Source organism: Zonotrichia albicollis, chromosome 5, assembly GCF_047830755.1.
Source record: "Zonotrichia albicollis isolate bZonAlb1 chromosome 5, bZonAlb1.hap1, whole genome shotgun sequence".
Taxonomy (NCBI): domain Eukaryota; kingdom Metazoa; phylum Chordata; class Aves; order Passeriformes; family Passerellidae; genus Zonotrichia; species Zonotrichia albicollis.
Genome location: NC_133823.1, coordinates 21,625,337 through 21,641,926, shown reverse-complemented (window position 1 = coordinate 21,641,926; position 16,590 = coordinate 21,625,337). Strand labels below are relative to the sequence as shown.

The 16,590-nt window shown below is 41.2% G+C and overlaps 1 protein-coding gene across 7 annotated transcripts in view; it reads right to left on the bottom strand.

Moving 5' to 3' along the window:
- SLC20A2 (solute carrier family 20 member 2) overlaps positions 1-16,590 on the bottom strand; it is a 56,658-nt gene that overhangs the window by 24,697 nt on the left and 15,371 nt on the right. For 5 of the 7 annotated variants that reach the window (XR_012580399.1, XM_005484666.4, XM_026791977.2 and 2 more), the window contains 4 exons: positions 13,327-13,473; positions 7,023-7,573; positions 2,225-2,365; positions 901-986 (listed from right to left, as the gene is read on the bottom strand). Coding sequence is in view for 6 of the 7 variants with exons in the window: in XM_005484666.4 (XP_005484723.1) it covers positions 901-986; positions 2,225-2,365; positions 7,023-7,311 (516 nt within the window). In the remaining variant the exon portion in view is untranslated. Of the gene's footprint in view, positions 1-900; positions 987-2,224; positions 2,366-7,022; positions 7,574-13,159; positions 13,221-13,326; positions 13,474-16,590 lie in introns of all 7 variants that reach the window. The other 2 variants (XM_074540995.1, XM_005484667.4) reach the window with 2 other exon arrangements.

Sequence of the window (16,590 nt, the reverse complement as noted above, 5' to 3'; positions counted from 1 at the left end):
TCACATGATTTTGATGGCTAATTTATTAAGTTGCTAGGCTTTAAATACAATAGTGGAACCTCTCCTTATCTTTCATGCAACTTGAGTTATTTCTTATTCAAAGCTGAATCTTATCAAATCTATCATCTGTTTTTATCACTGACATTTATTTAGAGCAGAAATAAAGAACGATGAAGCTGAGGTTACAGGTGGTGCTATTCATAGCAAAAGAATTAATCCCTCATCTATTTAAGTTCCCTGTATAACTGCTAATATAGTGTCCCTTATTTTAGTTCACTGCCGTGCTCTTCACTTCCCCATTTTAGCAAGTTGAATGGTGTGAGAGAAATGGAAAAGGCAGTTCAGGTTTCCAGACCATGCTGGGTGGCAGGCAAGTCATCTTTTGCACTGGAGATACATGGACCAATGTTACCTCAGGTCACTAAAACCCATTGATTCAGGTTTCTTGAGAGTCTACAAAATAGGCAGATGCCCATATTTCTAATGCTGGAAAACCAAGACTTAAAATTTCCCGACTTTAAAAATCCAGTTAGAGTATCTCCAAGGGAGGACTGTTCTGTTTAAATTACAGAGAGAACAGCAATTGTGAGGCTAAGTCAATGCCAGCAAGCTTGTGCTAATACAGAAGCAGCCTCAATGTACCATCCTCTGACCTAACAGAATATACAATATTAATTATCACATAGCACCTTCTAAGCCTCAGATACTTGTCAAATTACTTACTGAGAGCTTTCAGAACTGCTAAGAGCAAGTATAACTCAAATGGCTATTAAAAAAATGACTGGTCTCCTGTCCAAAAAGAAGTCATAAGCTTTCAACTACGGAAATGGCAGCACTCAATGGGAGGCTAAAACACAACCTTCATACTAAGCACTAACTTTAATAGTGAGATTTCTTTACCTTGTTTAAAATGAAGAATCTGATCAGCACAAATAGGATTCCAGACATCAAGCCAGATAACAGTGGGGAAATAAACCAAGAGGCAACTGTGTTGAAGAAAGAATGAAACTTGAAATAAACAGTATTCTTGCATAATAGTCAAGTACATTGTTAATGAGCAATAAATTTCAAACAACTCTTGTACAACTGGAATGAATGTTCTGTACGTTTACTTACAACTGGTGCAACTCAATGTCCACTGACACTCATGAAAGTCAAAGTAATGCTAAGCACCATTAGAAACAACAGCCAAAGCATTTCCTGCTAATTTTGCAAGTTTAGCAATCAAACTCCTCAGGAAAGTTTCTTGTAGTTTGAGTCAGAGCAGACCAAGAAAGTACTGTAATTTCCTAATCACCACGACCATGAATGTTGCAAGCAAATGGAAAGCAACTGCATCTAGTGGGATGACTGGCTGCTCCCAGGGTAAGAGTCTTGAGTTCCAAAATGCCACAGGAACATCAACCGTAATGTATGATGCGTGTACATTTTTTGCAGGCCAGCACTGCAAGTGTCCGGGATGATTTAACTGAAGTAGGTGGCAAAGCCCCCACTGATTTCAATAAAGCCGGATTAGGGCAGCACTCTGGAAATCTCATCCACAGTGATTTATTGTTTGCAGCATGGTCAACAGATTGATTCTGCTGTCACTGAAAACTCTTTTACTATTGACAGAATTTTAAAAACGCACATGCATTGCTGAAGTTCTAACATATTACCATGCCTTCAGGTAGAGGGCATTGGTAATATATTAGAACTTCCTTCTAACAGAGATTTAGACTGCACCTCAAGCTCCAAAGGCTTCCAAAACAATAAGAAAACACTCCATCACATCCCTGCTTGGATGTGCCACTGTTCTTGGCAATGAGAGGCTGTGAGTTAAACATGCTGTGTGCCCTGAAGGTGGTGGTGGGTGGAGAAACATGACTGTGGGCATTCACATGATAGCATTCATATTGTTGAGAGCAAGAACAGGGTAGTATGAGCTGCCTCAAAGAGAATTAGAAGAGGAGAAATGTCACCTTGAGGCATGTTTCTTGAGGGACAATGTGCCCCTAGCTTACCAATGGGGAAACACACCTTTTGCCTTACCCCTTTCTCCACTGGAGACACACTGCAGCCCTTAATGAACATGGCACCAGTGTATCTTCTGAATGATGTGACAGGGGTGGAAATAAATCAATGAGAGTGTGCTATCAGCACAAAGCAGATTTCTGGGAATGTTTTTTGCAGGCAACACACACTATTTCACACACCCTCACACATAAAAGGAGACAGCACTTACCAATCTTGACAAGCTGCATCCACTGCACACCCTGCGTGCCAATTGCCACCAGAGAAAATCCAATCGTAGCACCTACAATGCAATGGGTCCCTGATATTGGGAGCTTCAAGAACGATGCAATTAGCTGCCAAACAGCAGAACCTAGAAACAAATTAACCATATGGTATAAACAACAACAACAATAATGTAACGCAGAAAATTCTTTACCACATGCCCACATTCTTTTACAAGTGCTGCCTACACTCCTCATGCATAAGAGAGATCTTCTAAAGAGGGTTTTGTTCCTGTTCTGTCTCTAAAAGCAGATACTAAGACAGTTTAATAGCAGCTTTGAATGCTACATCTTACTTATGACTGTTTATGACTAAGAGCTCCCCACAATCCATGACAGTTCTGCTTTCAGTATTTACAGCTGTCTGATTAGGTACACAAACTGCTCCCCAACCTCCCTCTTGAGAGCTGACCCTGGAAGCCTCCAGGTGATCAGCGTGAGGAGGCATTCACTGTTTCACTAGTGAACCACCCATGCTCCTAAAGCTGGATACTACCAGAGAAAGGTTCAAATTGTGGGACAGAGAGATTTCATGCTTCATCTCAGTGATATACAGCCATCCAGTTCTCTACAGGAAAAATGGATCAAGGAAAGAATACAGACTCTCTCACTGCCTTCTCTGCAGCTCATTGTTGCAGAGAAATTCAAGAAGGATTCCAGGAGAAATTCAAAAGGCTGCTGAAAAGGCTTATGTTAGTCATGGAGAAGCCAAAGGTACCCTGGCATAAGGAAATAAGTTCCCCTAACTAAGGGACAGTGGGTAATGGTCTGTAAAGTAAACGCCACATCTGGCATTCCAGCAAGAATTCCAGGAAGAATGCTGGCCAAGAGTACAGGAGAAAAAAAAAGTATCCCAAGCACTTCTTTCAGGAGTTAGATCAGACACAGCTGGCCACCAAGCTCTCGAGCATGCAGCTTCATGCTCTGACTCCTTTCACTTTCCAAAGACACAAGATCCCTGCTCCTCTTCCACTGGCACTAACCTCAGGACAGCAAAATACTTTTGAGAGTGACACCAGCTTTCTGTGGACCCCCCCTAATATTAGAGAATTCTTACAAAGACCTCATTGTAATACTTCATGGCCTTAAGACTAAATCTTCGTGTATTGAGTCACCAGTGGCAGCAATCAGACTGCCATAAGAGATCCTGAGTTTTCTGGCTCATGCCTCCTCTCTTAACAGATCTGCAGCAGATACAGGTGATAAAGCAAGGTCACTGAACATATCCTGGCAGACTACCCAAAGTTTCAAGCTCCATCCTCAATTCCAACACGAGAAGATGTTTTGAAGGTTTTGAAACAGAGCCATCTGCAAACAGTGATTTGCTGGTATCATATGTGGCTGCATTTGGAAGTCAACCAGTTTGTAAAACTGATCTCTCCTGGCATACTATCCCAAAACAACTGTTACTTCTCCTGCTAGTGGAAATTCTAGATCAATCAAGGAACACCTGCTCTTCAATTTTTTGGCTTCTTTTCCCCTGTACTAAAATAAAAATAAAAATAAAAACACTTTGAAACCTTTGACATGAACTTAGAGACCAGCAAATGGAAGTAAGGAGAAGGAGAAATCAAATGGTTACATCTGATAGAAGCCAAATAAAAAGATAAGCTACCCATAGATAAGTAATTACAAAATACTCAGTATAAAAAAAAGGGGAAACGGCACCAAGCCACAGCTGCACTGCAAATGTCTGGTGAGCACTGGGTTTATTGTTGGGGAAAATAGAGGGACTATGGAACTATTTCTTGTTTATTTAAGTTCATAGAATCAAAGAATGGTTTGTGTTGGAAGGGACCTAAAAATCATCTAATTCCAAACCCCGTGCCATGGGCAGGGACACCTTCCTCTAGAGCAGATTGCTCAACTGAAAACAAGCAGCAGAGAAAGAAACAGGTGGTGCAGGACCAATGGATGGCCTGAGAAGAACAATGCATAATCTAAAGAAGTTTCAGGAAGTGTTAAGGAACAGAAGAAACTATAAAGGAAGCCAGAGCAAGACTTTACTCTGGGACTTGCAGTGCTTTAGCTACCTACATCAAAGCTTTAAATCCTCTTTAACATAAAATGTATGTTCTCAACTTTTACCGTGGCAAAACTAACTTAGGAAGCAGGAGGCTCACTAGGCTGGGTCAGAGAGTCCCAAATTCAGACCCTTCATGCCTGTGGACACTGTGGCCCACACCCTTTCCTCTGGGTTAACATCCCCTGAAGACAGAGGGCTGGCTGCAGCCTGCCCCCGCGTTTGGCCAGGGTGTGTTTCACACTGCCCTGCCACTGAGGGCACCTCGTTCTCCTTGGGCTCCAGTGCTCAATGCCAGCTGTGAGCCCACACCAAACACCACGTCACTTGCAGGACTAGATTAGTACTTGGCTCTGCTAATCCTGGCTGGGATGTCCTCTCTGTTGGTGGCATCTCCTCAGTCGCATCAGCAGTTGACTTCAGCTCGCACCAGAACCTCCAGAACAACACATGGGCACGTCCTGACAATAACCTGACAGCTAATTGATGCTGGGCAAGTACTACAATCTACCCCAAGAGCAACAGTTCTTAACTTCTCATCTGCCAAATAAACAACATCTAAATGTGCTCCAAATTACTACAAAATGCTACATATTAAAACTTTAATCCCATTACTTCCCGCTTCCTTTTCTCTTAGGAGAAAAGGCTGACCTGAAAATTACATCTGCTGTTTGCTGCAAGCATCAAAGGATCGTCCACCAACATCTGGAAAGAGGATACAGTGACTTTTGGTCTCTCCCAGACTGTTGACTCATTTAAGCCTCATTGAAATTCAGAAGCTAAATCTATTTGCAAAAACATGATCATGAGACATGAGAGAACAGGGTGGGGGAAAATGCAGAGCAAAAACAGAAAAAGTAAACATCCAAAAAGGCTAAGAGAAAACACAGAAAAAATACCATACATCCAGAGAAAAGCTGGAGATGGATTTGAGGAAAAAAAATACTGAAATGTGCATTTTGTAACTTGTGATTAATTCTGAGACTTATAACGTGGAATTTCTTCCTAATGCCCCTACTGGAGGAAGGGAATGCAACTGGTCATGAAGTTCACACAGGCTTATGTAAATAGGCATGCAAATAAGTTGTTTTCTTTGAGCTTCTGGCCAGTTGCCTCTGCAGGGGGTATCTGAGACTTAAAACATTGCCCTGCTAGGATCAGGAGACCAGAAATAGATCCAGGGAAGAAAACAGACCCTTCCTTCAAAGGGAATCGGGAACACGCAGGTCACTCACACTCCAGGCGCTGTGCAGCACTCCCAGCTCACCCATGGGAGAGCCTGAGCCATCTCAGCAAGCACAGGGATAACAGGTGCCAGTGGGATGGGGCTAAATAGCCACCCTGCACCTTGAGGGAAAGAGCAAACACCACCAGCTGATCCTGCAAGAGATCAGGAGAGAGGAGCTGATGGGGTGGGGGGGCCAGGAGCACCTGAGGTGGGTTAATGTGGGACCATCTGTGGAAGTGGCTGCTGCCCCAGGGATCTCTTGGTGACCAACCCCTCTGCCCCTTGGGCAAGGAAAGGTGCCCAACCTTCAGGAGGCTCAGAAACAGCCACAGAACCAAGGGAACTACCTTCCCACTCTTGGGCACACAAAGCCACCTCTGACAACTCCCAAAACTGTCACTCAATGCCCATTTCGAACCATAAAAAATAAAAGAAATTTTTTAAAAGGCACTCAATTTTCCCTTTTCCCAAAGGAAACAGGAAAATAAGCACATGTAGTAAATCTCTGCACAGACTCATCTAACTCCTGTGCAGGTTTCACGTAAAAAGTGTGAGGAGGTCAGAAGGGATGGGTGGAAATAACATTTAGGTCAGGTTTAAGTAGGTTTAAAGAAGAAAATGTTTAAGTGGAACCTCCCTCTGAAGCAAAGGATGCTGTGGTGCCTGTGTAAATCACCAAGCTGCCAGACCGAGGTGGGAGGGCTGGCCCCTTGCCGAGGCTGCCTCTCCCACTGATAAAGGGTTTCCTCCTGCTGCCCTTTAAGAGGAGGTTTGCTCCTGGAGGGAGCTCTCTAAAAGCTCACAAAGCCTCTTGCACATAAACAAAGAGTAAATACCGTGGCTTAATGTTACTTACCTCAAAATATGCTGTTTGTTCTGAACAGAGATTTAGTTAACTACAAACACAAGCAAGGGGACAGACCCTAAGGGCTGACCTGCTGTCGTTTGGGTCAGAAAACCTAAAAAGACCTTAAATGTGTGATTATTTTTACTGCTCCCTTAGTTTTGCAGTGGGTAAGGGTGAAACGTAGGACTAATTGCAATCACTGAGCCAGGCAATCAGTTTACAGAAGTGTTTGGATGTTCTGAAACTTTTAAAAAAGGATTCTTTCTCATACACACTCATTGCAAACTGCTGATTCTGTAGGATCTTCTGTACAGACACGAATGCTAAACTTTTATATTTTCCATTCATTATTACAAAAATCACCAAAATGATTTTTTTCAGTGTCTTACACACATATAGGATACACTGTGTTAAACATTCCTTTTCATCTGTTAGTTAAGTGGCTGAACCACTGAAAAATGTAAATTGTTAGAAGTATTTTAAAAAAACATAGGAGACTTAAAAAGGAACACAGGCCCCTGCATTCACACACACACAAAAAAAGATGTGCAGGTCCAGAAGATGGAAAGACTGAGTTAACAATGCTCACAGTTAGCAGGGTGACAAACACAGAACAAACACTACTTGGAATAGGAAAGTGTTACTTACCAACCATTGCACTCACTTCTCCTGCCATCAGCAGCGGGACAGTGTTGTTGTACAGGTTAACATCAATGATACCTTTCCGAATTGTTTCTCCTACTTTCGCTCCCAGTAACACTGAGCCAGTGGTTTCAAAAACTGAAGCCAAAATGCAAGCCTGGCGTAAAGTAACAACACCAGAGCCCACGGCCGTTCCGAAAGAATTTGCAACATCATTCGCACCGACAGAAAAAGCTAAAATAAAAGCAATGATAAAACCCACAATGACCATCCACAGGTACTCATCCATTGCCATCTTTCCCCAAAGTGTAGATTAGCTTCCCCTTTGCAAATAGTTAATAGTCAAGGCTGGAGGGCACCGCCACGGATTTGGAAAGCAGATTTCTTGTAAACAATGAGTTCTCTCTGGAAAGTGCTGGGTAGTGTTAGAATGTGAAGAAACTGCTAACTGCTGATTTTCGAACTACTATAAATACTGTTCATTTGGCTGCCTTCGGTCAGCAGTGAAACACATTCCATATTTTGCTTCCAAACCGGTAGGACTGCGATGTTCTGTCCTGCAACAGAGGAAAAAAAAAGGAAAAAAGAAAAAAGAAAATTAAAATAAAAGGGTCAATACTCAGCAGAGCTCATAACAATGCGTGTTTTCAGAAGTAAACAGATGATTTAAACCCATTAATGGGGTCCTCAGCATGTGACTGCTCTAATCATAAAGCAATTCAGAAAAGATTCAAATTAGGTCACCTCCAAAGCAATATGTTTCTTGCAACATCACTGACCAAGAAACTCTTTTGAGCAATTTAAAAGGATTTAGAAAGTTTGAGAATTTGTTTGTGTTGAATTTACCAAGCAGGGCAATAAGCCCTCTTTCTAGCAGGAGGATTCCTCTTGGCTTTTGCACACCCAGAGAATATAAGACAAAGGGTACACAGACCATACCACACAGCCTGACTCCCAGCTGATACAGAACACCTGACCACTGACCTCAGCAGAGCTCTCAACATTTTATCAGCTGCAGCCATGGATATGCTCCTTTGAAAAATCATTTTATATGCATGTCTATCTAGGAAATACCACTGAAAATACTCTGAAGAACATTAATATTCATCTGTTGTTGCTATCACATCCCATGCTGCAAGAATACAATTTGTTTGAAGCTTTTCAGCCACTGAAACAGACAATAATTTCAATATTTCCATGTATCCCTACTGGTTTAGAGAAGTCTATGAAAAAGGTGCAAGGAAATCATTGAACTCTGCTTTTTCCTATAGATAGTTACCAATTATTAACAGTTATTATATTCAAACTATTGTCACAGATATCTTTGCGTATTTATTTTGACAGTTTAAGTTTTATGACTGCCTTTTGAATTACATCTTTCTTAGTCTGATAAAAGAATAAGCTTCTTCAAAACAAAAAAAGGATATGGAGAAAGGGAGTTTAAAAAATAAAACCTTCATCATCCAAAAGACTGTTAAATAGAGTGATCAGGCCCACAGTGACAGGAAGATGGTCAAAAGCTAGAAGCAAATTTTCCCAAAGCCCCTGCCTCCTCCAAGGGCCAATTCCCTTCTGTTACTGACCCCCACAAAGACATCCTGTGCTCCTGTGGCAAGGGGTTAAATGAACATTTAGCAGCAAATCTGCATCAGCCAACTCCACCTCTTTGAAAAGCACTTCCAGAGAGCAGGGGATGTCAGATTAAAGCCCTGAGCCCACCTCGTGCTCATTATTTCCCCACAGTCACTCCAACACAATGTTCCCACATGGACAGTTTCCAGATCATACTTAATTTCTTTCAATGATCCAAATGCAATTTGGGTCCTGCAGTAGCAGGAAGGAAGGGTCTCTGAAACCCCTGAAATAACAGCAAAGTTTAAAAATTAAAAGAGATTTTGCATACTCCTGAGGTGCTGGATCCTTGAGAACAGCTAGGAGGAAAATAAAACCTCTATCCATAAGTGTTTCCTAGAAAACTCTAAAATTGATGTCAAGGATTGATGCTTTCTCTGCAGAAACATATTCAGCAAAAAAAGGTGTCCCTCTTTCTTTCTGCAGGCTCCAAACTGGCTGGACAACTGTTGCTCCAGTCTTTTCCAGACATGGAGCAGACATCAACCCTTGAATGCCTTACACTCTAAAATAACATTTCAGAAGGTCTTAATGGCTAAAAACATTTGTATAAGGATTTTTATACTATGAGACAACATGAGAAAACGAAGCACCAGAGCATGTTTTCTGTTTGAAGACTTGTTGCTTTTTTATAATTCATGAGCACTCAGCCCATTGAGTGGAAAAGGACTTGACAGAAACAGAAAAGGCTAATGATATTTGGAAGAAACAATTACAGTTAGCACTTGTTTGCCTGTGAATGAAGATTAAACCCCACTAAAAGCATTTGTTAAAAAATTTCTATTGTGCATGTCAGATTTTTGCTAGGAGATGAAGTACTGGACTAGGGTCCTTCCTTGATCCTGGAGATTAATGATTACATTCTTCATCCTGCATGCATTTCCACAGTACCTTTGCCAAGTTAGCCTCAGTGCCCCAGTTTCTTCTCCTGAAAATGGGCAAAGCTGACTGAGGTCCACACATGCACCCACAGACTGTGATTATACAAGACCCATTTCTTTGGACCAGCTAGATAAAAGCACACCCTTATTCCCAACAGAGATCTGTCCTTCCTCCACTTATCAACCAACCTACCAATTTTATTGTGGTGGCCCAGTTCCTGGGACTGAGAGAAAGAGCAGGGCCATTGTGACATTGCCCCACCACAAGAGAGTTCATGGGACAATGTTTGCCAAATCTGGCTGCTTCAGCCACGGTGAGTTCTTGCAGTTTCCAAAATAAACCACTAAGTCACAAGGTTGCCTTTATTAGCTTCCCTGGGAGCAGGGTGGGGTGAACTCCTCCAGATGGTCCCGAAGAAATTAAGACTTCAAGAGTGCATATGTGCGCTCCTGAATTCCCACATGGAGGCCAGAGAGCCTCCAGGAGACTGCCAGCAGGGCTTCTGGCAAAGGGCTCTCAGAGGCAGCTACACAAACTCCCTCCCTGTGAAACAGGATACGTGGTCTCAGGAGAAAAGGATGTCTTAAGTAAGAAGTCACCCCTCCTGTCATTTTATGCAAGGTGATGGTTCAAAATAGAGCTTCCTCCAAAACCTGAGAGGCTCAACTGTGTTGGCACAAGCAACAGCACAGCAGCAGCCAAGCTGTGTCTTTAACAAGATGGAAGTCAAAAGGAAAAAGGAAATAAACACATGTTTAAAAATTAACATGTAGGCTGCCTGTGAAGGGCTAGGTGTTACTACTTTCAACCTTAAAAAACGGTAAAAGATTTTAAATGCTTATAGAAAAAAAAGGAAAAAAGGCACATCTCTGCTGAGAAAGTTTTCAGAAATGCAAAATATCCTGCAAAGCAGGCCAGTGACTAAATACAGACTAAATCTTAGTCTGCTTCTTTCTAGAGCCCAAAATACATTTGGCATGCTCAGACATGCTGAACTATGCCCCTCATCACCTAATGTAACCCAAGAGCTTGTGATGTTGTTTAATGGGATGAAAAAGAAACTGGAAAAAACACCATGCAGGAGGGAATGGCAGGTGATCTGCTCCACGTGTGACACCTGGAAGTCACCTGCCTGTGTCTCTCCTGTTCTCATATTCCATCAACCTGCCTCTGTGCAATTCAATCCTACCTGCTGGGTGCTGGGGATCCTCCCAGTCACCTCTGGGACTGACACCTCCTCTGCAGGCAGGTGTGCTCTGCCACCACAGCACACTCTGGGTAGAAAGTACATTTCCCTATTTAGGCTTTGGATAACTCTTCCTGAACCAGCCCAGCTTGTTCTGCCATGATGCAAACTCACACTTGGGCACTAGCAGGGCAGAGGAATTGTGTTAGGACCAGGAGCTGCAGGATGTGAAGCTGGGGCATGCATCTCTGATGGATGGAGAGAAATGCACAGAGATAGCATGTCAAGCTGGAAGAAGCTAATTCTGCATTAAGGCAAGATTTTTAGCTAATAGAGTTTCCTTATGGTCCATAGTCAGTGCACCATACTTACAAGGTTTGAGTTGAAGCCTTTTAAATGGACTTAGAAACTTGCACCTCAGCAAGAAAAATTTGATTTTTGGAAATGCTAAGCACGTCCCTCTGCCTCATTGGAGATGATCCAGACACTCCCCTCAGACTGTATTTTATTATTCACTAAACAGCTTGTTATAACTCTGTCAAGACAGAGTGCTATTTCCTCCCTAAGGGAGAGATGAGAACAAAACCTAGGTAAAAAAGCACCTCAGTTCATGCACAATGACAAGTGAATCCTCAGGAAAAAGTTAGGATCTCGTGTTAAACATGAGATCATTTTAGGACATGTTTATATACGGACATTCACTAAGACAGGTCTCCTGGAAGCTGTTCAGAGTACACTACTGAGCCTAGACAAGTTTTAGTGAAAAAATAATACTAAATTTGAAAATCAGAGATGTCAGGGTTTGGAGATTTTTGTTTTTGCTAAACGAATTGCTGCTAAAGAGAACAGAGAAGTATCAAACAGCAGGAATGAATGGATAAATAAAAGTTCAGGACTAAGTTCAAATTCTAAGGAAGTAATCAGAGTGCATTACCATCTAGCAATCCGACTGTGTGACATAAAGGAACAAACAGAGATCCCATAAATGTCCTTTAATATTCTCTTCACTGAAAATTAGGGAAGAACCTACAGCATTTGTAAGGCACTGAAAGGTATGCAGCTCATACCATATATAAATCATGCTGCATGCAGCTCTCCTACTCTCAGAAGTTGCCCCGTCCTGCAGCTGAAAATTTTCTTGTGCTCTGGATGGGACAGAGATTCTGAGACATCCCAGTTTTAACTGATTTGTTGTTGCCCAAGTATGAACAAAAATCAAAGGACAGCAGCATGTAGCATTTCCCAAAATAATTTATATGACTACTCCACTTTGCATTATGGCAAGGCAGACAAGGGAGGACAATTTCTTTTCCTCTGCCATGTTGAAAACAGTAGATGTTTAATGATTGACAGCAGCACTGGATTTGTACTGACAGGCAGGTTCACTTCTAGTTACCAGTGGGGTAGAAGTCTGTCTGAAATGCTTACCAGACAGCAGCTCCTGGGAGGTTAGTCCATATCCTCTCTTTTATATCCTCTGCTTTTTATATAAAACCAATCTGTCAGGTTCCCACCTATGTGTATAAACTCAGGCCAGATCTGGCATTCCAGTCTCCGGGTACTGAAGCAGCACTGCATAGAAACCAAGCCTGGTTTATAACCAGAGCTACTAACGTGGCTCTTATCAATAGTCCTTATCATTTCCAGTTCATGCTCAGGCCACAAGGCTCACAAATTATTTACTTTAAATTACTAACGCTACATTCATGATATGAAAGGTAGTATTGAATCAAGTGGTTCAAGACTGAGAACATCCCTATATGGCTCTAAATTACATGCACAGGACTTGTCACAAGGCCAAACATTATGCAAGTTTAATGCTCCAGTACACAAAAAGCACTCCGAACTTACTATAAAAAAAAAATCAATTACCACATCAGCAGAAGCAGGTTTTTCTATCAATCAGTTCCTATTTTAACACAGTCACAATGTGTTTAAGCATACTTCATACTACTACTTGATATGGAAACAAACTGAAGTTGATAGCTTTCCAAGGATTCCTGTCCGGTTTAACATTGCAGAGAGGGACTGTCACTGTCAGCTCCCAAAACTTCCAGAGGATGCTTCCTTTTCCTAGTCCCTATCAACCTTCTGTTCCCACCACTGAAAGGTTAAAAATGGATATAAAATATCTAGCATGAGATTTTGTGGCTGAAAACATTCACTAAAAACACAGATAGCAGTCACTTTAAGCAATTCTCCAAACAAGTAAGAAAGGTGAAGTATCAACAAACTCTCATGCATTTGCTGATAAACATATTTTTCTCTAACTAAAGGACAATTTGATCCTTCAGTGACTGAACAAAGACTTTCTAGCAGGCAAGTAGTTTTTATGACTCAATACTGGAGATTTTCAAGATCCATTCAGAGAAAACAAGTGTTCATGGTTACAGAAAACAAATTTTATAAAAAAAAACCATGCAGAGAAGTCTTTAAAACTCACCCAGTATTTAAAAGTTCTTTCAAGAGAAAAATGAGCAAAGTTCTTCTAGCAACCTTCCCTCCTGATCAGAAATACAGGTTGAAGTTTAAAATAGATATCCTATCATTCAGCACAGTCACATCTGAACATGCAAACTTTCAGAGGGTAGAAAGAGCGCTGTAACTTACACCAGGCAGTCCGGGGATAAAATTCACTCCGGCACAGGAGGAGAGCACACAAGACAACACTGAGAAGCATCAATGCGAGTCCAGATTCTTATTCAGTAGGTGAAAATCTGCCTCCTCTTAAGCAAAGAATTCTGCTGGGGGTGGGCACTGATAAAACACAACACTGCGTCACGACTGCACCAGAGAGACAAACCAATCCAATGAAGCTCGTATTAAAAGCAACAAAACGTTCCCTTCCCCCTCCCCACCCCCAGGCATAGGCATAGACAAGAAAGGAAATCTCATTTTTGACTGTCAGTTGGGTGTTTTGGTGGGATCAGGTAATCTCTGAGGAGTCCCAGATCGTTTATTTGCAAGCACACTTAAATGCACTTTTAATTCAAGTGCCTGTGACAGTAGGGTATGTAGATCCAATTTGGGAATGATGTTGCACGCTTGCTACTTTATCCATGTCAGCAGAGGTCTCACAGGCTACACAGACTGCAGAAAGTTAAAGATGTGCACGAGTTTTGTCTGGATCGATGCCTAAGCAAACAACTTCACTTTCAACAGTTCAGCCTAAATTACCCAATCCAGATTCCTTCAACCGCTTTCCTTTAAGTGGGAAACATTTTTTGCACATAAATCAAGGCAAAACTAATGTTTGCCTAAAAGTACCCGGCTTAGCTTTATATAAAATAATTGCTTTAAGACCATATAGTGCCATTCAGTTATATATTCAGCAAAAAGGAATTAAAATCAAAACTGCATTGTCACAGTTACAAATCTGACTGACAAAAATTTATTTGCACACCTTTATGGTTTATAAATTTATCTGCTAGGTTTTACTCCATTCAGAGTCACTAAAATGTGTGTAATGATATTAGAACTTAACATAATTAAATCTGTACATTTTCCGCATCCTGAACATTTGAGAAAAATCAAATCAATTCAGTTTTGTAAACACAGACTTGGAAACATAATCCTTCCTGATCTATTTTTTCAAGTTTGAATAATGGATATTTCCTAACAAGAAGTCAAAAGTTTTCTGAATTGGTTAAATTCAGCTGCACATCTGCATGGGTTATTTGGTAATACTGAAAAGTATTTTACATTTCTTAAGAAAACTCACATGGATTAGCAAGCCTACATCACCTTCTAAAAAGAAAGAGGAAAAAACTCCAACTAGAAATCTGCAATGAATAAATGACATTAAAATCCCCCCCCCCAAAAAAAAAAAGAATTATACCTATTGAGCCATGATTATTTTTAAGAAATGGTGATTCTTTATTTAAGGTCGATACCCCACTACAACTAAGTCTGTGATACATCTGCTATCTTTATGAAAAGCTACATCTCTTTAGTCTGGTTGTGATGTCTTTCCTTTTGCTCCTGTAATAGCTGACAAACAGGCTTCCAGTTTTTAGAAAACTGAGGGGCTAAGACTTTCACAGTGGTTTTCCCTTATGGACAAAAGCAACATATTTTAACAACAACAGCATGTTAATCTTTTCCTGCAGATCATATATCTTAATACCTTTTTTTACTTTTTTTTCCCTAACAAGTAGCACCCATCAATTCAAGTGAGAGCGACCATAATGGTAAACATTAAGTCAGCTTGTATTTATAGATCTGGATTCCAAAGTTTTAAGAAAGCGAATAAATAAGCGCAGAAACTTCTTGTACCACTTGTTTAACTTTATAAGGTAAAAAGAAAAAAAAAAGGCAAAATATTATTCCATGTTCTCTTTATAGCTGATGTCTGCCTCTCCCAGTAAGCGTCAAATCCATCCTAATTCTCCTTCAGAGAAGCTAAGGACCATTCCCCCAGCCGAGAGCAGCCACCACCAGCGTGCAGGTACAAACACTGCCCAGGGCACATGAGACCTGAGGGGTATCCATTTCAATTCCCAGCCCCAGAAGCTGCCAGCCTGACCTGTGGGAAGCATCTCAGACCCAGGAGAGCTGCAAACTGGAACCATTTGAGCGCTGCTTCCCACGAGCCAGCCTGGCCACAATGGTGGCTTCTTGTTGACCTAAGCTGCAGAGCTCGGTCTACACGCAAAGCAAAGGATATAATAAACAGCACAGAGAAAAGGAAATATCTTCAAAGTTTCTGTTCTGCTACATCAGCATTGTGGACTTCAGGCATGGGAAAATTCAAGCCAAGTTAGGTTGACCATTAGAAAGAGTTATAATTTGGGACACCACTAAAGAAGCAAGCAAAGGAAAATTTATAAAACCACAGAATAAATTACGAGAATTGGGTTTTGGAAATGGCAGCACCAGTTTGGTTCCCATCAAATCAAATATTTGTAGAAATGATAAATTACAATCTCGATCAGATATCATAATTCTGTTTTAATTGTAATTTATTTCGGTAAATCAACAATTGATAGATCGTTGTTTGATTAAACAAACTCATGCTAGGCAGATTTATATTCAGGTTAAAATAATGTAATAGGACAAGCCAATTTAAATATTTAATTTTAAACCCCCTTTGTTCTGCATTTCTGCATGAGCTATTTTCTGAAAGATGCCCAGGTTCTCATTTCCCAGTGACCACTAAAACAAAGTTAATTTTGCAACTAAGAGTAACTTTTATACTTTTATATCAAAGGTAACTGGCTTTTTTTTGCCATTCAGGTTGGAAGGCTACATATGTAAATGATTATTCAGATTTTAAAACACCTACATTTTGAGTAGAAAATAATGGGGGATGAGTATAATTTTCTAACATAAAAGCCCCTAAGAACTGGAATCTGAATGCCTGTAAAATGCATTTACTCATGAATAGAAATACAACAAAAACATCCAAAAGCTGCAAGGTTAGTGACCAGCTACAGGAGTTTCTGGGCTCTCACATACCTGCTGGTACTCTAAAATTGGGAGCCATAAGCACCTGGAACTGGAGACCCTGGCCCTGCCTGGGAACTCTTATTCCTTTATTCCCCCTCAATCTATAAACAAAGGAAATCAAATCAATGAGGAGGAATGAAAAGGGTGACAGACAGCAGCCCATCGTACCTCAAAGAAATCTCCAGCCCTCTTCTTTCTGGTACTTAAGGACGCCATGACCATCTCCACCACAGGAGCCTTGAAGGGCACCAGAGGCCAATCATTACCTGGAAATCAGCCCTGAGGCCCTTCAGACTAACAGAGATTTAACCAAACCTGCTCTACCAAACACAACACCTCTTCTTGGAGCTCTGGTGGTTCTATTATGCTCAATGGATATGAACAAAACTCTGAGCATCTGCTCTGCAGAGAGCTGCAAACACAGTT